The sequence below is a fragment of the Candidozyma pseudohaemuli genome (genome assembly GCF_003013735.1).
Source record: "Candidozyma pseudohaemuli strain B12108 chromosome Unknown scaffold00015, whole genome shotgun sequence".
NCBI classification, from domain to species: domain Eukaryota; kingdom Fungi; phylum Ascomycota; class Pichiomycetes; order Serinales; family Metschnikowiaceae; genus Candidozyma; species Candidozyma pseudohaemuli.
This window is the reverse complement of record NW_020194449.1, coordinates 45,288-70,030: the sequence shown is the minus strand read 5'-3', so window position 1 is coordinate 70,030 and position 24,743 is coordinate 45,288. Positions and strand designations below refer to the sequence as shown.

Genomic DNA, 24,743 nt, shown 5'->3' with positions numbered 1-24,743 from the left:
TACGGCCCTACGCATCGCTCATCTATGGTTCATTGAATTAGCGCCTTAGTAGACGTGGTTGGTGAAGTCGTTCTTCTCAAAGTTCCAGGTGTCGTCGGAGATTCTGCCTCTCAATTCGGGAATCTCAGAGCCACGCACGTACACGTCCTCGAACAAGATGGACATCTTGGCCTCTGGTGGAGCGTCAGCCTCGGCAGCAGCAACCTGCTCGTCAACGTACTTTCTGGCAGCCTTGTCGTAAGACTTGATCTCGGCCTCGTCGGCAAGGTTCAAGTCCAAAAGCACGGCCTTCAAGCCGGCAATGGGGTCGTTTCTGGATCTCATGTGCTGCACCTCCTCTCTGGTTCTGTAGGTGGTACCGGGGTCGGACATGGAGTGACCACCGTATCTGTAGGTCTCGAACTCCATGACCAAAGGTCCGTTACCGTTGGCACACCAGTCCTTGGCGAACTTGGAGGCCTGGTAGCAGGCCAAGATGTCCATACCGTTGACCTTCAAACCAGGAATGTACTGGCCTCTCTTGTGGTACTCCACCATGGCGGACGAACGGGCTGCAGAGGTACCCATACCGTACTTGTTGTTCTCGCATGCAAAGATACATGGCAAGTCCCAGAGCTTGGCCATGTTGTAGGCCTCGAACACCTGACCCTGGTTGGCGGCACCGTCACCGTACAAGGCGAAAGTAGCGTTCTTGTCGCCTCTGTACTTGTGGGCAAAGGCCAAGCCGGCACCAAGAGGCACCTGGGCACCGACAATACCGTTACCACCGTAGAAGCCAGGAGCAAACATGTGCATCGAACCACCCTTACCGTACGACACACCGGAACGCTTGCCCATCAATTCACCCAAAACCTCCTTGACAGACGCGCCTCTGGTGAAGGCAAAACCGTGACATCTGTACGACGTGATCACGGTGTCCTTGTGGTTGATGGCATTCTCAATACCCACAGCAATGGCCTCCTGACCCACAGACAAGTGACAGAAACCTCTGATCTTCTTGGCCTTGTACAAGGCGTCAGCAGCCATCTCCATTCTTCTGATGATGATCATGTCCTTGTACATCTTCAAAAGCGTGTCCTTCTCGGTCTCAAAGGTCAAGGAAGGGCCTTCGTCGAGTTTGTAAGTTTCAAAGGACGATTCAGGAAGCTCGATTTGCGCGAGGTCCAGGGCCTTGGAGGCCAAGGATCTGGAAGCAGCTACCGCCCTAATTGGGCCCGCTTTGGAGCAAATGGCGCTTCTAAGCATTGGAAGGAAAGTGGTTTTGGTGGTTTTTGGCTCGGGATGGCCTTTTCCGCGCTGCCCGGAGTTGCACTTCCGGTCACGTGATGCCGTGGTGATAGCGTCTAATTTTTGGCCTGAGCGGGCGTGGGCGATTTCTAGTGAAACATTTGTGAAATCTCTGCGCTGGGCCGAGCATATCGGTGCAAAAATCTCCAAAATCGCCTCAAAATCCACCGTTTTATCCACCCCTCTAGCCCAAAAACAGGCTCCGGGCCCGGTCCTGCACGGCGCCGTCAATGGCTGCGAAAAGCGAACCGGACTTTCTCGCTCCGAAGGTTTCACTATGTGGGTGGTTTTTGCCAAAGGGGGAATTTGAATAATTGGTTTTTTGATGATTTTAAGGAGTTTTGGTGATTTTTTATATTACATTCTGAAAATTCGGTTTCTGCTGGATGGACTATTTCGCCTTGTTGGGCACTGATAAGAGTCGCGAAGCCGCCCCAACGTTTCCGTCTTTTCAGGGCAAGGTGGAGATGGAGGTGGTGGTTTTTTACTGGATTTTGGATGTTTTAGTGTTTTTCGGGTTCGTTGATGTGTTTCATGAAAAATTGGGAATTTGCGTTTGAAAGGGCCGTTTTGGTTTTGTGGTTCTGACTGCTGGGTTGCTGGTTGAACGCATGATGGTGTAGCAAAGCATGGAGGTGGTTCACGATTCTCTGAATTTTTTGGTAAAAGTCTTCTAGGATTCGGGTAGTCGAAATTGTCAAAAAACGCCTGTTGATAATTTATTGAAAACTCGGCCTTCTCCGTAGCAAGCCGAAGTGGGTAGGTGATGCTCAGGTGGTTAGCTGGAAAGAGGATTGACAGTTCCATATGTAAGCGCCGTTTAAAGATTCTCTATTCCAAAGAATTTGTTTCAACGATGTTATTTGTATTTGTCTCATAAACACAAATGGGCCAATCTATATTGACCGTATGGAGTGAACCAGGTGACCTTAGTTTTCAAGTATGACATCCCAGACGGCATCGACTTCAGTCCTCAATTATTACTTGTGTTTTATAACTGGTTCTCTAACTGAAGGAAAACATCAAAAGAAGATCATCCCCGTGTTGGAAATCAAGAGCCTATGGTCCTTCTCAAGTGTAATAAGAGACCGGTAAGGCAAATGACATACACTTCGGGATTCCATATGCTTAACTTTCATAGACTGAATCTCATTATGCTGGAATTGATAAATTAATCGGGATATGATCAATGAAATTGAAGCTATGATGTACTGCTTTTACGGTGTATTTACCTCCATGGCTTCACGGTGATGCCTGGTAGCCCAACGGAAATGATGAACAGAAAGTGTCAGATTGCCCAAATCAAGAAAACTTAATATCAGCAGCAAAAGGGCAAGAGTCTAAAAAAAGGTATCTTGAGATATTCAGCCACTACAGAAGAAGTACCAGTCGTAATCCACCCAGAAGAACACCATCCATATAAGTACTGCTCCCTCAAGACCCACACATCTTTTTACTAAATAAAATGAATTAAAATCGATTTTTCAATATCCCCGTATCCATTTAAACCCCTCCCTCTTTCTCCTCCCCCTCTATTCCACAACCACCTCACCACTTATCAACACCGCCTTTTCGCAGCCAACCAGAACACACAAATCCCACCACCACCACCAAAAAGCCACCCCCAAAACTATAAATACCCCAAAATCCCCAGCCGATTCACCCTTCCACTAATTTTCCGAAACCCCTTCAAAAACTCCTTTTCCTCCTTCCCCACGATCGGCCTCCACGTGACTCTTCCGATCCACCATATCGCCCCATCTTCACCTACACCTTCTTCCCAAAATGCACCCCCAGTTGGACAGAAACCGTTTCGACAGCTGTGAAAAACTCATGGACGCCTTGGAGGAGTGCCACAAGGCCGAGTTTCTCAAAAAAGCCATGGGCATGTGCAACTTTGAAAAAGACGAGTTGACCAAGTGCATCCATGTTCAGCGAACCGAGGATGCCAAGCAGAGAATCATCCAGAGCAGAGAAAAGCAGAAGGCGTTTCAGGAGCAGCAGCGCAAGCGTGACGAGGAGTTGTACGGCAAGAACGGCTACTTGAAGAAGGTCATCGAGATGGAGGCTCTGAAGAGGCAGTAAGCGAGGAGTCATGGCCTGTTTGAGGAGGTTTTTCAAAGAAGTTTAGTCTTCTGAAATTAAGCTTCTGTTAGATCCGTGAAGCTTTAGCTTTTGTTGAAATAAGTGCTTTTTGTTTGATTTGCACTGTCTGTTTGCTTTCAGTGAGGTCTGGTGGTCCAGGTACCTCAGGTTTACTTCTCCTTGTACATACATAATTAGAACAACATGTTATTGAGTATTGAAGCTTTTGTCTGTTCTTGTTTACGACCAGATTCGGAAAGATTTGGTAGTTATTGCTGTAGATTCACTAGACATCATATCTTCAGTACCAAGATGTTCTAGTTGTTCTCGAATGCAAACGATCGTTTCACGGGTTTATCATCTACTTTCTCAAAACAACCCAATTTCGAATGAACAAAGGAGATTTCGACTGAGCTCTTTTCACTTACCACTCTTCATCATTCCATAGATCCCATTCAGAAAAGCCTACATTGGCACCTGGCCTGGCACTGGCACTGGCACTCGGCCTAACACCGGCCCTACAACAATCTCCCATCTAATTCATTACCTGGCTAGTCCTGGCGGGTCCTGAGCACACGCTTGGTGACCTTATCCTTCGTGACAATGTAAACGACAGCACCCCAACCGGACAAGGCGTCTCTGTCGACGGCGTTCAAAAGCGCCTGCGAAATGGTCTCAAACAAGTCCTCGGGCTCCAAGTCCGGCTCGTAGAGCGACTCACACATACCGTAGAGCTGGTCACTGGCGGTACCAGAAACAATGAAGTCTTTGGCAGCGTCGATACAGCCAATCAAGTCAAAGCCGCAAATGAACGGCTTGTTGGTTTTCAGCTCCAATCCAGCAACAATGGGGCCCACGAAGAAAGGACCGAAACGCTTCTCGTACAACGACAGCGAAACCAAGTTGGCCAACGTCCGGGGCTCAATTTCTCTTTCTTCCCTCAACTTGTACAAGTTGTTCTTGAGACGGAAATCCTCTTTAAGCGTAAGCACGTCTGTGGCAAGGCCAGTGAGACCAAGGAACGTTTTGTCGCCAAACTGAAACACCTTTTCGAAGTTATTGGACAATCCAAGCGACTGGTTTCCTAGTCTGAGATCGGACGCAATTGCTATACATTCTTTGCCGACCATGGCGACGGCGGAGCCACCTGGGGTTAGTGATTGTTTGGGATTTTGATAGGGTTTAGTAGTACGTACCGTTGATGGAACTGGGGTCAGACATGGTTGAGTAGTAGTATATAATCGCCGCCACCTTTGATGTTGCCTGTCTGGTCACGTGCGCGGTCACGTGTTTCGAGGTGGTTTTTCTTACGTAAGCGCTTACGTAATTGCCCAGTCTGCCCATTTAGGATTTACCCTGAAGTGGATAAATTGAAGAGAGAAGTTGTTTGTTAAGTTTAGTGGATAGTGGAGCTTTAAATGTCATTGACTCTCTATGTTAGACCTGTGAGTTCATGTATAATTCTGACTGCTTCTCAGTACACTATACTATATCTCAAAGTACATCAATACTCTGAAAAAGTCGACATGAACATTTATATCGAAAAACGGCATAGTACTTCAACTCCTTTATTTCATACGCATAAGCTATTTCTAGCATCAGGCCCAATGTATGTAACATAATTTCCTTTCCTACTCCATCCTACCAACTCACATATCCTCATAAAACTGATCAATTACGATTCTACCCCCCAATTCCAAATTGTTCGCTTACCCTATCATAATATACTCATACACTAAATAACCGTCTCGTCCTCGTCCTCCTCCTTGATGGTGTTGGTGCTGAAGCTCATAATGAGCTCCCGCTTGGCCTGGTTCAACTCTCCCTCGTTGGGTGCTCCACTGTTCACATCCGCCGAGAGCAACTGATTAATAGGACTGCTTTCCAGGTCCTTGATGTCGGCAAGACTGAAATTCTTGGGCAGCTTCACCAAAGTGCCAGAGGTATCCTCCAAACCGGTGGAGACGTCGTACTCGGCATCCTTCTCGTCTCGAGACTCAGGCAAAGCGTCCTTGCGCCTGAACATCATATAAAGCTCGGGTGTGAGCATACTGAGCTTTTCGAGCTCCTTCTTGGCCACCTTGACCACCTCCAGCTCAGCCTTCTGGTGCTCGTCAAGGCGCTTAGCAACCTCTGCGCCCACTTCAACATCGCTCTCCTTGTTGATCTTGAGCTCTTCATCGTCCATAATGTCCTGCTTGAGCTTCTCGTAGACATCGTCTTCGACAGCATCAAATCTGAGCTTGAGTCCGTGTCCAAGAGTGATCACGTAGCTCTTGTACTTGCTGAGTTCGATCTTGTACTCGTTGGCACGATTTTCGAAATTCAGAGAGACCATTCTGTAGTTGGATGTGCCCTGGAACTTTCTGAAGTGCTTCAAGAAGGTCGTTCTTGTCTGGCTGAAGCTATTGTAATAGCCCTTCAAGCTATTGTAGTACTTAAGCGACAGCAAGAACTGCTTCAGGAAACCGTCGTGCAGAGCATCATCGCCGTTATCAGCAGTGGACAAGTTGCTAATGTAAACACCCTTCGGAAGCTGCTCCCACTTCTGTACGTTTTTGGTTTTCTTGAATCCATCGCCCAAGGCCATGAGCCCGTCGATGTTGGTCCAGCCGTACTCGATCGATGAAACACTCTCCTCCAAAGGTGGAACAGCCGTGATCTTTGAAGCCCAGAAATTACATGTGTTGACGTATTCAGTGGCAACCTCCACGGTACCGGCCTCAAAGATGAACTTCTTGGCGGCCTTCTTGCTCGTCTTGGGGAACGACAAGGACCACTGGATCTTCTCAGAAGATTGTGAAAGCGACAGACGTTCGAGCTGGGCAATGGTGGCACACAAGTTGTAATTACCCATGTTAGCAGCGTTCTTGAGCCAGTTTCCGTCGCCAATATCCTCTTCGTCGTCTTCAACGTCAATGCCGAAGGCAATGCTGTGTTTACGCAACTTCTTCAACTTCTGCTGCTGCTTCTTGATCTGCTTAGGGTCGAAAGAATAAAGCCTGAGCTCACCTTTGGAAACCACGACAAAGTACTCGCTGAACTTGGTGGTGAAGGCATGGTGGTTGTGGCTGGTGCCCACAGTTGTAGACACAGCGGCAGGCTCCTTTGGTGTGCTCTTAAAGAAAGAAAAGAAGCTCAGCTTGCGAGAAGCGATAGAAGAAGCACTCAGAAGGAACCCGCTTGAGGTTTGTTGGACATCCCCGTTGCCGGTGGAGTCCAGCTGGTCATTGTTGATGATTTTGAGCCGCAAAATACCCTCCTTCAAGTATGGGGCACCTTGCAACTCCAACTTCAAATCGTAAGAGTCCTGGAAGTTGGCCACGTCAAAGTCCTCCAACTCCTGTTTCTCATTGTGAGAGGCTTCCAATGTGGGGAGATCGGCGGTCAGGAGCGAGAACTGGTCATCGTTGTTGGACTGCCTGCTGATTATCGACGCTCTGGAGCTCTTGTGGCCCAAACTTGCGTGGCCGTAGTGGCGCAAGTGGTCTAAGGAAGTCCTGTTCTTGAGGTGGGAACGGGGGGTATTGTTGGAGTGCAACACACGCGTGAAACCGACACGAGCGCTGTTTTGACCGAACCCAGCATTGGTGAAAGTGGCTGTAACGTGGGAAACGGTCGAACCACCAGAACGGACCTTCAGAAGCGCCAAGGATTGTCTGCGGTCTGGGTCGGTGGAGTAGTTCGACACGTTGGAGTACTGTCTGCTGAGGTCGTTCTGGAACCCAGAATCGTCTCCGTTGATCTGAGGCAGCTCACCCGAGTTTGCGGAGAAGGTCAGGCGGATAGTATCGGCCACAGAGAAACGGTTTTGGTTGACAGAACGTCTAGGCGACGACTGGGGCGCCAAGTCATTGTTCTTCTTCAAGTAGAGCTCGGCTCTGGCCAAGTCGTCATAGTACAGGTGGAGCTCTCTCTCAATCAGGATCTTCTGTCTCACGGAGAGCTTGCCCGAGGCCTTCTTGTTCAGCTGAAGGAAAGTGGAGAAGGTGTTTCTGACGTAGTCGGACTGGGAGATGGCGTTCTTCTTGCTGATCTCGGTGTTGTGCAAGGCGGTGTTGAGCAAGATCAAGCTGTACAAGATGATGTAGATTTTCTCAAAGTCCTGGGTGCAAAACACGTTGACCGGGTTCTGGCGAATGTACAGCCTCGTGAAGGCCAGGAGAATACGGTCGATCTCCTGCGACTCGCCCTTGAGGTACAACTTGGAGCACAAGGTTCTGGTGGATTTCACCAAGCTGGGGCTCCACGTGAACAAGTCCATGTAGAGCTCTCTGATGGAGGCGGAGTCCTTGTCGTCGGCGGCCAAGAACTGGGTATACTCCTCTGGTTTAATCAGCACGAACTCCTCGTTAAAGAGCTTTTTGGCGATCTCCTTGAGCTCGTCCTCGGCCTCCTTCTCGGGGTCTTCTGAAGCCGAGCTTTCGGAGATGGCCTCCTCGGGGTTAAGCACCACCACCACGGCGTCCTTGGCTTCGGCGGACGAGCCGTTTTCCACCGTTTCCACTGTTGTTTCCCTGGGCAGGTCAGTCTTTGTGGTTTCTCCTTCCTCCTCCTCGGGGCAGGGTGCAGGATTTTCGACTTTTTCGATCCTTTCTGTCCCGTGGAGCGTCTCCAGCAGGTCAGTTTTAGTGAGTGACATGGGATGTTGCAGAAAAAGAAGTGGTAGTTTTTGGTATCAGTGAAGATTCGAGGTACAGGTAGACGACACAGGATGGTGTCAGTGCGGCGCGCGTGTGGGAAAACCTGTGGTGCACGGGTCTAAGGTCTGCTGGGGGGTACCGATTTCGGACGCTGGGGGCCTTTTACGAGATTCTACTATATAAGAGGCCGAGATCCGGGTTGGTTTTGGGAGCAAATTTTTTTTGTAGCTTGCCAATGCTCGTGTGTGGCGGGAAACGTCGGGCTACTGGTCGGCCAAACCGCGCGGCGTAGCCAGCTCAGGAACCTGGGAGGCTACCCGAAAGGCTGAAGGATTTGAAGAATGGGAAAAAAAGGATTTTGTGGAATGGCTGATTATCAAAAATTCACCCTTAACACAAACGCTGCGTTTCTTTTCTTCTCGTATCTGGCGCCTCCGTGGTCGTTGTGGCTTTGACGGTTATCAGACGGTAGCGCAGACGATTGGTCTGGCGCGGCGCGGCTAATTTGCACCCAGACGACAACGGTGTTGTGTTATGGTATTGCGTTCTGCAAAACTTATGTTTTTTGGGATCTTTTTTATTTTTCTGTTGATGGTGATTTCCAGAACCTCCAAATCACTGACGCCCCCTTCGCCCCGTTTCATGTCTGCCGAATTCTCGTTTGCCCAGATCCGGAATGGCCCGCGCATTGTCTCGTGGAATGCGCTTGATCAGGTATGCTAATGGCAAGAAACGGGCTTTTTTCACGCAAGCGGGGCGGATTTTTAGACGAAACGTCCAAATGCAGACGTCAAGCTGATAAGATTTGGGGAGATTTTTGGGAGTTTTTCGGGGATCGAGGTTTTGGTGGATTTCGAAAAATCTCTTTTTCGCCTCAATGCCGGGCCTTGTGCGTCGGAATGCTGCTGGTCCTCAGGGCCACAATGGAGGGTGGTAGTAGGCTCTTGTGCACTATCACATTATGGACGGCGGGGTGAATGGCTGCGATTAGTTGGATGAGGCCAATGGGGGATTTTTTTTTTCGTCAATCCGTGAGAGTTAAGCTGTTCGGTGGGTTGATTTGGATTTTTAAGGTGAAAGTATGGTGGTTGGGAAAAATTTAGGACCACCGCTTTTGGCTAGATTCGTGGATGGGTTCTTTGTTACAAGCCTCGGGGTGGATCAGGAGCCACATTGTGGAAAAGCGCTTTGGTGGGAAGGATCGGTCTAATTCGGGTTCTGGACGATCGTCGTTCTGGAACTCAAGGCAGCTAAATGAAAATTTATTAAGTTTGAAAATCGAGCTTTTCGATGAATTGTGGGTTACTAGTCGTAGATCGATACCGATCCACCATTCTTCACTATCATTGGATCCACAACTACGGGCATCGAGTCTCGGTGAATTTGCAGCCATTCGTCTTTCCTTATTTTCCTCAAAAACCTCCAATTAACCGTATCCTCTTTCCTCCTCGACCAGCAACCAATTTCTGGACCTGCTTTGTCTGCAAAGTCTCGTTGAAGCGCCATTGTTCGAAGCTGTAGCCGCTTTGGGCACTCTTGGTCCTCTCCTATTCGGTACTTCCGAGCTCCGTGGCCGTAGACGAAAAGCTGCCAAGCATCGTGAATCCAGCCTATTTTGGTGAGCTGGTATTTGGGTTGGAAGATGAGTTTGTCAAATGTGTGGACTGAACATTTAAGAAAAGTGATATGGTCTAGGGTTAGATAGTCTCTACAGCTGCAAATGTTCGTGGACTAAGATGGGTAGACGTTAAAGAAATTGCTTGATATACCACCTCTTAGTTAGCCTCATTCCTGCTATGCAAGTGAGCCGTGCTGCTTTGTATGAATCATTTGTATAAGGCAACTCTTGTTTAACCTTTAAATCATTGAAAAAGGGTGGAATCAAGCTGAAGCATCTATTATGAGAAGCAATTTTCAGAAGCATTATCAATTAGAAGTGGACTCTGAATGATTGCAATAGTGAGCATTCAAGAGCTTCCTCGTTCAATAGTATATCTACAGAGTTGCTACCAGTTATCACATTTAGCTGAACGGTGCCTTCCATACTAGGCTCTGTAGTTCCTCTAGACGAGACCATTCGAGTCTTTTGTACTTTTAAAAGAATAAATACTGTGATGGTATGTGTTTCTTGATGCCGTTCTACAAGAGTATAGTAGGTTTCTTAAGCAATCACAGCAAACTATACCCACAATTTCCCAAAATACCGTCGATGAAAATAATGTATCTGTTGACAGATTTTTGGTTTACGGGCTTGATGATATTATTTCTCTTTACGTTTGCGTCCACGTACATCACCACACAGCATGCTTTAAACCATATAAGACAAAAAAACCAGCTCTTCTTTTTTCCCTCCAATTCAAATGTCCTTTGTTTCAAGGTACGACACTGGTGATCGGGAAGAAATCGATGAGCTCGTCGACTTCCTCGATGCCTTTTGGAAAAAAGAACATATAGATGGCCTTGAGAACTACCTCTTGAACGAGCTCCAATTTGCCAATATCGAGTCTCCTGTGGAACTCCGGATGCACGATTCTTACCACATTGCCATTCTTTTATTTTGGGAGGTGTTTGAGCTGAATAGCTTTAACGAAGTGTCTTCAGTCGCTAGAGAAGAGATTGTAGCCCTCTGGGAAAGGTTTATAAAAGTCATAAACATCAAGTCCGTTCTTGAGTTTCTTCCACTAAAACGGTTTCTTCTGATAATGGAAGATACAGGTTCTTTGGAGGTTCTTACAGGAGCGGTGAATATTCTCGCATGGTTGGTATCTGAGGATGAAGGTGAAGAAACATCGGACTTCCTTGATTATACTCAGTTTCTCGGAGAAGTGCTCAAATGGTACTTGACTGAAAATTCGGCTGGTGAATGCGTGGATTCTTTGTTTGAATTGCTTCATGAATGTCTGGATGACGCTTTAGATAAAGCTATTGAGCTCTTGGATAAGTCCATTGATGAGCTACCTCTAGTGTATAATTCTGCCAAGATGGAGAGGTACCATGAAGTATTTGAGATTGTGTTGGATCGAGAACATGAGATTCCAGAATCTCTTCTTCTGATGGTGGTTTGTATGGCTGATTTAGAGGAATTCAGTGAGCAGAATGGTGATCTAGAGACGCTAATAGAATACTACACTGCCTTGTGGGAGATTCTGGAAAAATCACCAAACATGTTCCCCATGCTTGAGTCCAGGATTCGAGCTATATTGGGCTTACTAGAGAGAGGTTTGGATGAGTTATCTGTTGAGCCGAGTCTAGCACGTTTTTTTGAAAAGCTCACAAGTTGTACTAGCCATTATGTCAATCAATGGGCAAAGCAAGAAGATTCCATGAAGCGGATTATTCGAAAACTTAGTTTCAAGGAGCCCCAGCACCTCAAGGTTTTGGAGATTATCAATTACAGCTTCATCGAGGATAAGTGCACATTCTTCAATGATAAGCTCCAGACGTTAGTTCTATCAAAAGATACCGACGCAAGAAGGGCAATTTTGGGGGTTATGAAGGATCCAGAATTTTTTGCTATGTTTGCTAGTAACGGCCAGTTGTCCATGGATGTATTTCGGCAAATGGAGGAGCCTCTACTCCATGAGTACCTTGTTAGCCTATCTCAACACTCCCATTCGTATGAGTATCTTCTTGAAAATACGACAGGAGCAGTGAGGGTGTATTGGAAAATGGTGAAGGGTGACTATAGATGAGGAGCAGAATGAGGTGGTGCATTGCCAAAGTTAATAACTGTCCTACTTATGATGATGCATTTCTGACCGTTTGGGTATGTTGTACATTTGTTAATGCTTTGACGAAGTTTTGAGTTAGGGATCCAAGGTTCTTTATAAATATGACTCTGAGGCATGTGCCTGAATTATTTAGGTAAAAGTCGTTCATTTGATAAAGACTTATTCAAAGATGATACAGGCTTATACTAAGATCAGAGCCCTGCGCTACACCTGATTCTTTGCAAGGACCTCATTCAATTGTTTGTCAGACAGCGAAACGCATAATTTGAATATATACTAAGCAGATAATTTCTTCTTTGAGTCTGATCTTCTTTGCTTTTTCAGTCGACTATTACAGATACCCGATTTGAATGCGGCCATCATCGATCATACTCTAGAAAACTCCCAATAATGAACCTTGAAATCCCACCTACTTTTAAAATTCAACTCCCTATCTTGGTAAAAACTCCAGATCGACCTTTAAAATCTTTGTAGCGAAACTGCAATCAAAAACACATATCAACCTCTTATCACACCTAACCTCCAATGCTCATACACCTCCACATACCCACCTACAAAATGCCCAAATGCCCAAATACCCAATTACCTAACCCTACAATTGCAAATTAATCAAAAGAAAACCACTCATTCATTTTTTCACTTCCTTCCTTATATCTCTATCCCACCCTCTGTGGCTCAGGTACCCTCGAGGTACTACCATGTACCGCGCCTGAGTATCAACATCCACCTACTCCATGCTTCCTTCACCCCAGCTTGATCCAGACACACAGAAGTTTGCAGATCACCTCAATGCTTACCTAAGCGGCGAAACAGACGACACCTATGCGGCGGCAAACTACTACGACTACATCTCGCTCCACAAACACCTTCTCCAATCGGACGATCCATTATGTAATCCTGTGTTGACCACCATCATGCCGTTGCTTTCGAGGATCTTGAACCTGGACCGCTACCACTCCGACTACGTCAAGTTCTTGAGCGATTTCTTGATGCTTGTGCCGATCAAGACAACGTGGGTGTACTTCCCAAAAGACGAAATGATCAAGACATTGGAGTACCCCAGTCCGGTGGACTTGTATACTGCCACGGTGGATATGGTGGCGTGGCGGATCTCTGCTGGCGATCAGGACGCGTTGGACTTTGTGGACAATACGCTGTTTTTGACGAAAGCGCTCCAGAGGTGCTTATCAGACCATTCCATTCCAGCGAGGTTCTGGACAGTGGAGCCTTTGGTGCAGAGCTGTGACGAGAAGCTTTTGGAGGAGCTTGTGGCGGATCTCGTGCACGCGGTGGAGCTCGTGTCCTTGGGATCAGACTGCAACTTGAGCACGAGGTACATGGCCATCACTGAAAGAATCATAGCACGTCGTCTCGATTTGAGCAAGAAAACCTACGATAAGATCACCGAGGTGGTGGAGTTGGACTACTTGGCGGACAACGACCCGTCCGACCCGTTGATGTACGATCTTACGGTTGATTTCTACACTTCCTTGGTGGGTCTTATAGACAAGCTGCACGAGCTCTTCCTACTGCTTCAGCCGGTGTTGCAGACCACGTTGGCTGCGCTAGCGGAGAACTTGAAGAGCAAGGAGTCGTATTTGAGTACCAGCCTTGGAGCTCTTTTCGGCAAGCTCACATACTGCAAGAATGAAGAAATCGTGTCTTGGGCCCAGGAGGAAAAGTCCGTCAACGCCATCCTAGATAGCCTTATTTTGGAGAGCCCCACGCACCGCCAGATCCTCGACTTGATGAATTTTGGCTTCATTCCTGACAAACACAAGTTCTTCAACGACCACTTTGCCAATCGAGAGTTGTCAAGAAGCTCGGATGTGTTGCCCATCATTGCCCACGCTATAGAGGACCCTGAGTTCTTCCGCTTATTTGCAGACTACGACAAGCTCTCCAACAGCGCTTTGTCACAAGTGCAAAAGAACCAGCTCTACGAATTGCTCGAGGTCATCACTCGGTATAACCATTCTGCTACCTACCTTTTAAGCGAGATGCCTACGGTGGTGCTGACATACTTGGTGGAAGTTCCTGGTGACATTTCCCACCCATTGATTGGGAAGCATCTTCGCTCTGCTCTTGAAAACCTCATAACAAACAAGGACCTCGATCTAGGAGTGTGGGAACAAGGCCTCAAGAGCCTGCTACATAGTTTGGTCAATGGGCGCCCTAAAGGGCCCCAGGTTGATGTCCAGGACAAAGCATTTTGATTTATAGGCAATTTACCCAGGCGTTTCCGCAGATACACGTTCTTTGAAACACCATGGTCCAGATACCAAAGCCGCCCGGTCCATCGAAGATAGACGGATCAGCGACCAATGATACTGCTCTGCATCTTGTACACTTTCTGATTTTGTTCTTCAGTGAATATCCCTTGCCCATAGCCGAGGCGCCGCCTGATTTGACCGTAGGTCCAGCGTTGATGACAATCTTCCGGAGAGTGTCGACAACCTCGTTTTCTGAGTATCGGAGGCGGGGGATCATGGGTTTGAAATGCTCTTCCAACGGCACATATGGCTTCCCAAATTCTTTTCGGGAAATGCCAACGTCAATCCAGTCATTTTGATAGAAATACAAATCTGCGAGCTTCAAGTCTCTGCTTATGGTAGCTGAGTGACGCTCTATTAAAACATTGGCCATGTATTTGACCTCATCAGGAACAAATCCCCGACAAAATAGCTGCTGTTCCAATTTGAGCAGCTGAGCACGGTCGTTGGAAACAATGTTATTGAGCTCCTTGTTAACATAAACCTCACATTCACGGAGGAAGTTTTCAAAGAGACCAAGGTTAAGTGGCAGCGAGTTGCATGCTGTGAAGAAACGGTTGAGTGCCTCCTTCATTGGTGTGTAAAGCTTGTTGCTCTCCGTGAGCTCTTTGTAAAGCTTTTTCAAGATCTCGTGGGTCTTTCCAATGGAGGAAAGCGAGTACATAAGGAAAAGGCGTGGCACCTTACCTAGTATGACGGGAAGTACCACTGAATTATCCACAGTAACTTTAGACTGTTCGGGGTTATTTTTGGAGAATGCAAGTTGAAGAAGCTCCTGATTGAAGTAAACAATCAAGTCAATAAGCCAGCGAATGTTTCCCACCAACAGCATTATACATTCAGCACGACTCACGGAATCTTGCAAGAGGTCCTCGGCAGGCTTCTTTTTCGACATTTGTCTGTAGATACTGGAAAGCGAAAACATAATGCCAAAACTGGTGGACCTCAAGTTGAGCACAATCCAAGCCATATCTTTGATGGCCTTATTTTTAGTGTGAAGCTCGCCAAGCACAAGCTGAAGTGAAAGAAGTCTCTGGAGAGGTGGGTTCGAAAGAAGCTTGTCAACAGACTCCTTCCCAAACGAATTAAGCTGAAAGTTTATCGCTTTGTGTGACTCTGTCATTGCCAAATCGACAAGATGACCAGCGAGCTCTGGCTGCTCGAGTTCGGTCTTGAAAAGCTCGTTTCGAAGCATCACCAAAAGGTCGTCAGACGATGTGGTGGAGTAGCAGGCACACGCATGCATGTAGGCAAAGCCAATGCCACATAGCAGAACACTCTTGGTACTGCTGCGCTCAAGAGGCCTGAATTGAAGCTGTCCGTTTTCGTAGTGAACGAATGCAGCCATGTTGGGAGAAACAGCTAGCAAGGCAGGAGAAGGCCCTAGTTCAGGAAACAGGAATCCACAGTCTAGAAGAGATGTGATGGTGCTGGGGTATGTTGTCTGTTCCTGACCTTCAATCTTGAGATCCAGCAGCGGCACAAGCTCCCACGTCTCTCTGTTGACGGCATCGATGGTGCCGTCTGTATAAATAAAAAGAAGCAAGCTCTCTGAGATGGCCGTTTCTATCTGCTGGACCTGCTTCGATAGACTTATATGGCCCTGTAGCACAAGCCTCAAAAGACCTTCTCGAGAATCAGTGGCATTGGCGTCTCCCATGCTATCAAACAAATCGCCCACGCTATCCATGGCGTTCTCCAAATTATACCTGTACGCCAGCGTGTAGGGCTGGCTGCCCACGGGGTTCATGCACTCGTACGTTATGAGAATCTCCAAGTTGGAGCTCTGCTGGAAGTACGGGGAAAATAGCTCGATCAGCTTAAGTGTCTGCTGAACCACCTCAGGCTTTCCAAAGGCCTTTTCCTCGCCAAAATCACACGACGCCGTAGGTTCAGGCCTCATTTCATGCACCAACGCACACAGTAGCAGCGGAGGGGTCTGGCTATCCTTGGGTGTGTGGTAATGAGGATCTGAGCGTTGTCTCTGAGCAGATTCCACAAGAAATCCCCAATCAATGCTGATGACGTAGGTCAACACGAGGTCTGAGCGGGCGTCGTACGCCACCACGACAATCTTCTTGTCGCTGTTGAAGCCCACGGCTGCCTTGGTGAACGTGCAGCTGCCTTCCCTGCCGTCAGGCGCCAAATTGTACGCCAACTTGTGGTACTCCACCTTGTGCTCGCCCTGGTAGTACAAGCTGAAAAGGCCGTCCTGGCGTACAGCCACACAGGCCTGCTTTGTCGGAATCGGGTGGCTGGTTCCTGGAGGATGGTGCTGGGTCACTCCATAGGCGTAATTGGCCACACCATTTTCTTCACCCATGAGCGTCGCCGGCTTGTTCACAATCTGCGGCTTCTCGATGTTCAACCACTCAAACGCCACACACTTGGTGTGGGCCTGCGGCGGCGCAATGTCTCTGTAGATCATCTCGGTGTGGTTGTAGCTGGTGAGTTCGTAGGAGGGCCCGTCGCCCCGGGGCAGGCCATTGGGGTTCAAGTCCTTGGCGCCGTTGGACGTCTTGGATCCGTTCGCCCGGTGCCCGTTGGCCTCCTCCGTCTTCTTATCGTTGATCAAGCCCACCCCAGCGAGCAAAATGAAGAAGTTGCCCTTCACGTCCCAGACGGCCAAATCGGTCAGAAGATTGCTCCAGCGGAGCCGCTCGATCTCCGACACCACGCCGTCGTCCAGCGGCTTGAGCGTGAGCGGGGTTGTTTTCGCCAATTGCCAGTCCTTGCCGTTGGTGTTCTCCAAGTACGTGAGACACATGTTGTGGCCCGAGCTCGGCTCCGGATGTGCGTATGTGATGAAGCCGTACTTTGACCATGAGATGGCGGAGGACTGCGGTTTGGGCGGTGTGGGCGGGGGATCTCGAGATACTGGCATGGTGGAGGAGTTGTAGATTAATGAGTAGTTGATGCGCGATAGATCTGACAGGTGGGTGTCTGGAGGGGTGTACGCTATTTTGGTGGGGTGGTGATTTTTGGGCGGTTTGAATTTTTGAGTTTGGTGAAGGTGGTGGAAAGGTGGGCTTTGGATGGTTTTTATATTTGTTTCGGGTGTTTGGGTTGATTTTGGTGTGACCGTTGGAGACCGTTGTGGCAGGCATTTCGCAGCCATATGCGATTACGGACCGGAGTAGGTGGGCATGTGGATTGGTTGATTAATATGGAGAGAGGGGGGATATTGGGTATGTTTTTTGCAATGTTGCTGTAGTTTGGTGGGTTTTTTCGAATTTAGGGAAGACGGGTTGGGTGGGGCATGGGTTATTGGTTTATCTGGTAGGGTTCATTGGCCCTGCAGTGAGGGCATACGGATAGGCGATGGAGTGGTGGATTAAGAGGGATGAAAGAGAGATTTTTTTATATTCTTGTTGAGTTGTGAATGATTGTTGATTTGAACTCCTTCTGACATGTTTTTAACTAGGGCGTTTTTTGATGCCTTTTACTGTGTTGTACCAACCTGGAGGCTTGTAGGGCGGTAACGGTGATGCTGGAGATCATGTTCGATATTCATGGCACCCAATATGGCAGCCAGTTGATAATCTGATATTGTTTGTTGAAGAGAGATTTTTTTTTTTTTTTGTTGAATGAAAGATCAGTTCAGGTTGTAAATTTGGCGATTCTTATGGTCCCATTACAAGGACTTCAATATCTGAACCCTTGAGACTGAATGGCCAAACATACATATGCGGCAAGATTGCCTAACTATACATTTTGACTATTCTGACGTCATTTTAGTGAATCTCTGCTTGAGCGGTTTTTTGACTCATTTGAACCTTATATTTATTTCTTCGTATTCTGCCTACTTCGTCAGCTACTTCATCAGCTGCAAACATGAATGGAGAACACACCAGACTCGCCAATTGCCAAAACACAAGCACAAAGCACCATATTTCGAAAAATCAAATCTCCATCACCAACCGATATCATCATCATTCGAAAAATTAAACCTCCTTCACCAACGATACCACCCACCCCAAATCTCCAACTCCCACTCCCCGTGGGACTACACCCTCTCACACTGATTATTTATTCATCGCCTACCACCTACAAGTCACCGGGAACTGGGAACTGGGCAGCCCAGGCCTGCACCTCGGCGTCCAACGCCTTCACCTCCTCCGACTGCTCCACAATCTGCTTGAAGCTGGCCATCAACTCCTTGGCCACACTGCCCTGCTCTTGTGCCTTCAACTTGATGGCAATGTCCACGGCCTTCTGGAAGTACTCGGCCACCTTGGCAAACTCCTCAGGTCCGAAACCTCTGGTGGTCATGGCGGGAGTACCCACTCTCAAACCACTAGGGAAAAGAGCAGACTTGTCGCCGGGAACGGTGTTCTTGTTGGCGGCAATGTTCACGTGCTCCAACACTTTTTCAACACGGGCTCCGTCGATCTTCTTGGAACGGAGGTCCACGAGAATCAAGTGGGTGTCGGTACCTTTGGAAACCAAATCGAAGCCCTTGTCCTCCAAAGCAGCAGCAAAGGCCTTGGCGTTGTCCACAACCTCCTGCTGGTACTGCTTGTACTCAGGGTACTGGCACTGCTTCAAGGCGACAGCCAAGGCAGAAATGGTGTGGTTGTGTGGACCACCCTGGTGGGCAGGGAAGACGGAAAAGTTGATCTTTCTCTCGAGATCGTACGGAATCTCCTTGCCCTTCTTGGTCACCTTTCTGATGCCCTTTCTGAAGAAAATCATGGCTCCACGGGGTCCTCTCAAGGACTTGTGCGTGGTGGTGGTGACAATGTCCGAGTATGGGAATGGAGAAGCAGTGACGCCAGCCAGCACCAAACCGGAAATGTGGGCCATGTCGGACAAAATGTACGCTCCGACCTTGTCGGCGATTTCACGCATGCGCTTGTAGTCAATGACTCTGGAGTAGGCAGAGGCACCAGCGACAATGACCTTGGGTCTGAACAAGAGGGCGTTCTTCTCCAAGGTGTCGTAGTCAATGAGACCGGTCTCCTCGTCCAAACGGTACGGCATCGTCTGGAAGTACTTGGAGATGTAGGAGATTTTGGCATTGGGGGTCTGGTAACCGTGGGAAAGGTGGCCTCCGTGGGGCAAGTCCAAACCCATGATTCTGTCGCCAACCTCCAAAATGGCACTGTAGGCGTACAAGTTGGCAGGAGCTCCAGACAATGGCTGGACATTGACACCCCACTGCTCGGGGTCCAAGTCAAAAGCTTCCAAAGCACGCTGTCTACACAAGGATTCAGCCTTGTCGATGATCTCGTTACCACCATAGTATCTCTCGCCAGGGTAACCCTCGGAGTACTTGTTCTGCATCTCCGAGCCCAACAAGTCCATGACGGCCTTGGAGGTGAAGTTCTCCGATGGGATCAAGGTGATGGAGTTTCTCTGTCTGTCTCTCTCTTGCTGCAAAATGGAGGCCATCTCAGGGTCGACTTCCTGGACCAGCTTGGAGATGAGGCCCTGGGCCTTGGCCAGAAGGGCGTAGGTGCGGACGCTGAGCGTCTGGCGCTGGAGAGCACGGAACGAACGGGAGAGCATGCCGGGTGGGTTGGGGACAGGTGGGAAAGGCTTGTTCTTATAGTTTTGGGGGGATGAAAAAATTCCTGACTCACGACCGGGCGGCGCACGTGACATCTGCGTGACTTGGCCGCTAGTGAAGCGGCGAGTTCCGAGGGCGCCGCCGGTCGCGGGCCGACTCCGAAACCTGGGGTGGTCAGAGTCAGCAGCGAGTCAATGTGGGGCAGGTCCATTTGACTGCCCCCAGGGTGTATTCCGTTCTCGAGGGTGAGGTGGTTTGACTCTGGAGGGTTCAGGTTGGCCCCGGTCTGCCTTGTTAAGATCTGCCAGTGAGTGGGGTCCACAATGGGTTGGTCCATTGTGGGCCCATGGTGGGCACAAAGTGGCTAGACGACTTTTTTTTTTTTCTTATTTATTGACTTATTTGGTTTTTGGAACTGATAGTTGTGTGGTTTTAGTTTCTGCTGAATCCATGGCACATGTCAATTGGATGTGTTTCTGTGGTGGGTAGGCCATGTGGATATGGCTGCGAAGGCTGGACGGTGGGTTTTCGGCAAAATCCACCAATCCGGATGCAAAACATGTTTTTGGGCAAATTAGGCATGAGATTGTATTTCTGTAAGCCATTGAGGTGTTTTTATGCATTTTGGTGCCATGCTATGTGGGTGAAGTTTGGCTGGTGTAGGCTGATGTGGACGTATTCAGGTGTGAGCGATTTCTCATGAACAAGAGTCTTTGAGACATGGAGGCAAAGTCAAAAGGGGGGTTTTTTGATGGAGAAAGTTTGTGAAGCCATTTGGAGAAAAAGTATGGGGTTTCTGATTTTTTGGATGTTCGTGAAGATTTACTGTTTTGTCCTTTTCGCAGCCACTGACCAAATATCCAGATCCTCTGCAAAGTTCTCAGCAGAAGTCAATCATGTGAATGCATTATATGAAATAAACTAACCCAGTACCTCTGTCATAAGAACTTAGATGATAAAAGTATTGAAGTATTGCAATTTTCCGGTCCCAACCGGTTTCTACATCTCTTTCTCTCCAATACTGTTACATGTCTATTACCTCCCCAGAATTCTACATCGTCAATATCTACATCGTCAATACCCCAGTTCCATGAACAACCGGTGCTCATGCCCACAACTCTTCTCCCCATGACACCAGGGGAGCTTCCTATAAAACGCCTGCCCCTGCAAAACCTCTATGGAAAACCGCTCCAACGGATCCACAGCCAAAAGACTCGAAACCAAGTCCTTCAAACGACCGGGAAGCACCAGCAAAACGTCCTCGCCGCCTCCAACCCACAGCATGTACCGCTCATCACTCAAATGGGCCGTTTTCCATAGAAACCGTTTGGTTGCAAAATACACCAAAACCACCCCTAGCGACCAAACATCCGCTTTTTTACCGTCGTACTTGATCAGAGACACCATCTCAGGAGCCATGTACTTTGGCGAGCCCACAATGCCAATAGCGGAATCGCTTTCCGTGACCGTAGCCATATCCACAACCTTCAACCGCCCCGTTTCCAGCAACACCATATTTTCAAGTTTGATATCACGATGAGCCAATCCCCGGCCGTGGAGGTACGCAATGGCACAAACAAGCTGTTTCCAGTAGCACAAATTCTCAGCCACAGAGAAGTCTCCCTGCTTTTGTTGTCGTAGAAGCCTAGCCATATCCATCAGTCCCGCTTCCATGTACATGCTGACGGTCAGGCCGGTCCAGGAGATGGTGTATTTTTGCGGAACATAGAAGCCCTCGTGATCAAGCAGCTTCAAAAGCTCATACTCGTACAAGACCCTGGCGTGGTACTCTTTGCGCAGTTCATGGGGTTCTTTTTCATGGTAAGTCTTGACTGCGTACTTGGCGCCACGGGAGGTTTTCCAGATTTCCACTGATCCGCTGACGCCTGCTGCAGGTCGATAGACGAGCGTATCTCGAGAGAACATGGGGCAAATTAGGTGGATTCAGGTGGATTGGGCATGTTCTGAAGAACAGTGGGTAGTTGATAGCGGCTAGGTACAGGTCGGGGCGATGGGGTGAAAAAGGTGGAGGAAGTAGAGGTGGAGAAATAGATATTTAGATCACTTTTGGAATACAGATTCAATGGAGTGGAAATGGGAATCTGAATTGTGCTGGATTTGTGGAGATGTCGATGGGTAGTGGAAACAATGGGCTGAAAGATCGTTTAGATAGTGCCATAAGCCACTGCGATCGGATGCCAATGTCACTAGGGCTATGGCATTTTAACTTTCTTCACATTCCTCACTTCAATTCAAAGGACAGCCAAGTAGAGTGTTTACGTTGTACTTCTCCTCTTTACGAATTGAGAGGAATTGTGCTGGAACCTATCGTGTAACTGTACCACAGAGTATGGGAATGCTACCAGCCATGTCGATCAACATCCACAGCAGGGCTCCACAAACACCAGCCAGCTTCATATTATCATTCACAAACACGAAAATCACCATTCCATCCCCTCCTCTCAAATCCCTCAAAGGTACCACATTCTCGTATCACTCATCAGCCCACTACAGAAATGCTTTCGCAGCCATCTACAGACACATTTCACATGAGACACCGAGCCATAAACGCCAATGCAAAGCGTCATACAAAGAGAAACAATACAAAAAGGCCCAATTCCACTCCAAAAACAGCCCCGGCTTATCGCCGAATACTCCGAGCTGGTTGCCACTGCCTTCCACAAATGACGTCTCCACATGGCTGCAACACGACTTATCTGGCGCCTTGGCATCCATAGTACCAGCATCAATTCGAAAACCTCAGAGCCCTCAAATCCCCAAAATCCCAATACCCCAAAACAAATTCAAAATAATGCAACTTCAATATTCAATTGAGCAACCAAGAATAAAAGCCGTTGGGTCTGGACCATATAGCCGCACAGCCATGGCACTGCGGTACTCTGCCACACACGCACGCAACGGAAGCCGTTTTCGAGCACCACCTTCGCGGCTGAACTAACCACAATGACTTTTTTTTTAGCAAGGAATAATTTGATTCTTTGGTTTTGGAATTTGGTGAAATGGCCTTCCTCTGACTGTCGGAGGTACGGGTGTGCCGCACCCCAAAAGCAGCTGGCTTTGGCCCTTATCAGGACGTCACCATACCGGTTAAACGTCCTGCACACTGGCACCCCAAATCCCCAGGCAATCTCGGGCTCGGCCCCGGCTATATAAAGAGAGCAATTTCTCGCTTTTTGTGCCCCACCGTTTCTGGCTCTTTTTCCCGGCACACCACCCCAGGAAAAACGAAATCGTCATGAAATTAACCACCTTCGTTGCCGCCGCATGCGCCGCCCTGTCGGCGTCGGCCATTTCCATCCCAATGGACCGCCTCCAGAACGTCCAGCAAGTCTTGTCTGATAAGGCCTCCTCGCTCTCTTCCCAGTACTCGGACCTCAGGGGCGCCTTGGAGAACTCCAAGGGCGACATGTTGCTGAAGATTGCCCAGTACGTAAAACAGCCCGTGGAGGCGATCCCCAAGGACGCGGCCGCTTTGTGGCTGGAGATGATGCTCAAGTTCCCAGAGAGCGTGAGCTCGCTCAAGTTCAAGAACCCAGCCTCCTCCGCCAAGAAGCTCGCCCGTAAGTTTGACTTCCACGTTACCGACGCCAAGTTGCCCAACCACCAGTTGCGTGTCAAGTCCACCCCGGAGGACTTGGGCATTGACAAGGTCAAGCAGTACTCTGGTTACTTGGATGTCGCCGACGAGGACAAGCACTTTTTCTTCTGGGCCTTTGAGTCCAGAAACGACCCCAAGAACGATCCTGTCATTTTGTGGTTGAACGGTGGCCCTGGCTGCTCCTCCTTGACTGGTTTGTTCTTTGAGTTGGGTCCTGCCCGTATTGGCGAGGACTTGAAGCCCGTGAACAACCCATCTGCCTGGAACAACAACGCCACCGTGATCTTCTTGGACCAGCCCGTCAACGTCGGCTACTCGTACTCTTCCGAGTCCGTCTCCAACACCGTGGCTGCCGGCCAGGACGTGTACGCCTTCTTGGAGTTGTTCTTCCAGCAGTTCCCTGAATACGCCAAGAGAGACTTCCACATTGCCGGTGAGTCATACGGCGGCCACTACATCCCCGTTTTCGCCTCTGAGATCTTGAGCCACGACGACCGTCACTTCAACTTGACCTCTGTCTTGATTGGTAACGGTTTGACCGACCCATTGACCCAGTACGAGTACTACCAGCCAATGGCCTGCGGTAAGGGCGGCGAAGAGGCTGTCTTGGACCCCGAGGAGTGTGACAACATGGCCTCTTCGATTCCTCAGTGCTTGTCGTTGATTGAGTCGTGCTACAACTCTGGCTCTGTGTGGTCTTGTGTTCCCGCCACCATCTACTGTAACAACGCGCAGATGGGCCCATACCAGAAGACCGGCAAGAACGTGTACGACATCAGAACCGAGTGCAAGGGCGGTAACTTGTGCTACGAGGAATTGAGCTACATTGACGACTACTTGAACTTGCCCGAGGTGAAGGAGAAGTTGGGTGTCGAGGTGGAGGAGTATCAGGGCTGCAACTTTGACATCAACAGAAACTTTTTGTTTGCCGGCGACTGGATGAAGCCATACCACAAGAACGTGATTGACCTCTTGGAGAGCAAGTTGCCAGTGCTTGTGTATGCCGGAGACAAGGACTTTATCTGCAACTGGTTGGGTAACCGCGCATGGACGGACCGTTTGCCTTGGTCCGGACAGAAGCAGTTTGAGTCGCAGAAGGTGCGTACGTGGACCGTCGGCAAGGAGGCCGCCGGCGAGGTGAAGAACTACAAGCACTTTACGTTTTTGAGAGTGTACGGCGGCGGCCACATGGTGCCATTTGACCAGCCTGAGAATGCGTTGGACATGGTGAACCGGTGGATCGCCGGCGACTACACATACAACTAGGCCACCGAGCGGCCTGTGAAGTAGCAGCCTTGTGAGTAGAAACAAGCGATCAGCCTGAAGCGCTTTTTGTGTCTGTCTTCGTAGGCGGCTATTGTAGCTTATAGGCGCTGGTGCGGAAACAACAAACAGCCTCATTTTGCAACCAGACTACCCGATTCGGCCACTTCCCAAACACCCATCCAAGCAAGCCCCGAAGCCCTGGAAAACGCTCCACACGTCAAACCTAAGCATCAACAAGCTTTCATCCTGAACCTACTACACTAACGCTATATCTAATTATCAGCCATGCGGCTCCATCGCAGCATTCGCCTGGTGCTTATGCTTGTG

At 48.8% G+C, this 24,743-nt stretch overlaps 9 protein-coding genes across 9 annotated transcripts; 4 read left to right on the top strand and 5 right to left on the bottom strand.

Moving 5' to 3' along the window:
• Positions 1-45: 45 nt before the first annotated feature.
• PDA1 (pyruvate dehydrogenase (acetyl-transferring) subunit E1 alpha) lies at positions 46-1,245 on the bottom strand (the record flags this gene model as incomplete). The annotated part of the gene is made up of 1 exon (XM_024859820.1): positions 46-1,245. The coding sequence occupies one exon, from the start codon at positions 1,243-1,245 to the stop codon at positions 46-48; it is 1,200 nt and encodes a 399-aa protein (XP_024711969.1).
• Positions 1,246-3,072: 1,827 nt separating this feature from the next.
• On the top strand, positions 3,073-3,372 carry C7M61_004499 (uncharacterized protein; the record flags this gene model as incomplete). The annotated part of the gene is made up of 1 exon (XM_024859819.1): positions 3,073-3,372. The coding sequence occupies one exon, from the start codon at positions 3,073-3,075 to the stop codon at positions 3,370-3,372; it is 300 nt and encodes a 99-aa protein (XP_024711968.1).
• Positions 3,373-3,923: 551 nt separating this feature from the next.
• Positions 3,924-4,593, bottom strand: PUP3 (proteasome core particle subunit beta 3; the record flags this gene model as incomplete). Its single annotated transcript, XM_024859818.1, has 2 exons — positions 3,924-4,519; positions 4,569-4,593. 2 exons carry the CDS (start codon positions 4,591-4,593, stop codon positions 3,924-3,926), a joined length of 621 nt encoding a protein of 206 aa, XP_024711967.1.
• A 514-nt stretch (positions 4,594-5,107) lies between these two features.
• Positions 5,108-8,014, bottom strand: C7M61_004497 (Arf family guanine nucleotide exchange factor; the record flags this gene model as incomplete). The annotated part of the gene is made up of 1 exon (XM_024859817.1): positions 5,108-8,014. The coding sequence occupies one exon, from the start codon at positions 8,012-8,014 to the stop codon at positions 5,108-5,110; it is 2,907 nt and encodes a 968-aa protein (XP_024711966.1).
• Positions 8,015-10,375: 2,361 nt separating this feature from the next.
• Positions 10,376-11,707, top strand: C7M61_004496 (uncharacterized protein; the record flags this gene model as incomplete). Its single annotated transcript, XM_024859816.1, has 1 exon — positions 10,376-11,707. The coding sequence occupies one exon, from the start codon at positions 10,376-10,378 to the stop codon at positions 11,705-11,707; it is 1,332 nt and encodes a 443-aa protein (XP_024711965.1).
• Positions 11,708-12,480: 773 nt separating this feature from the next.
• Positions 12,481-13,962, top strand: HSM3 (Hsm3p; the record flags this gene model as incomplete). The annotated part of the gene is made up of 1 exon (XM_024859815.1): positions 12,481-13,962. The coding sequence occupies one exon, from the start codon at positions 12,481-12,483 to the stop codon at positions 13,960-13,962; it is 1,482 nt and encodes a 493-aa protein (XP_024711964.1).
• Positions 13,963-14,060: 98 nt separating this feature from the next.
• On the bottom strand, positions 14,061-16,903 carry MED16 (Med16p; the record flags this gene model as incomplete). Its single annotated transcript, XM_024859814.1, has 2 exons — positions 14,061-14,099; positions 14,159-16,903. 2 exons carry the CDS (start codon positions 16,901-16,903, stop codon positions 14,061-14,063), a joined length of 2,784 nt encoding a protein of 927 aa, XP_024711963.1.
• Positions 16,904-18,066: 1,163 nt separating this feature from the next.
• On the bottom strand, positions 18,067-21,457 carry C7M61_004493 (serine hydroxymethyltransferase, mitochondrial; the record flags this gene model as incomplete). Its single annotated transcript, XM_024859813.1, has 2 exons — positions 18,067-19,566; positions 20,705-21,457. 2 exons carry the CDS (start codon positions 21,455-21,457, stop codon positions 18,067-18,069), a joined length of 2,253 nt encoding a protein of 750 aa, XP_024711962.1.
• A 1,396-nt stretch (positions 21,458-22,853) lies between these two features.
• Positions 22,854-24,416, top strand: CPY1 (carboxypeptidase C; the record flags this gene model as incomplete). The annotated part of the gene is made up of 1 exon (XM_024859812.1): positions 22,854-24,416. The coding sequence occupies one exon, from the start codon at positions 22,854-22,856 to the stop codon at positions 24,414-24,416; it is 1,563 nt and encodes a 520-aa protein (XP_024711961.1).
• Positions 24,417-24,743: the final 327 nt, after the last annotated feature.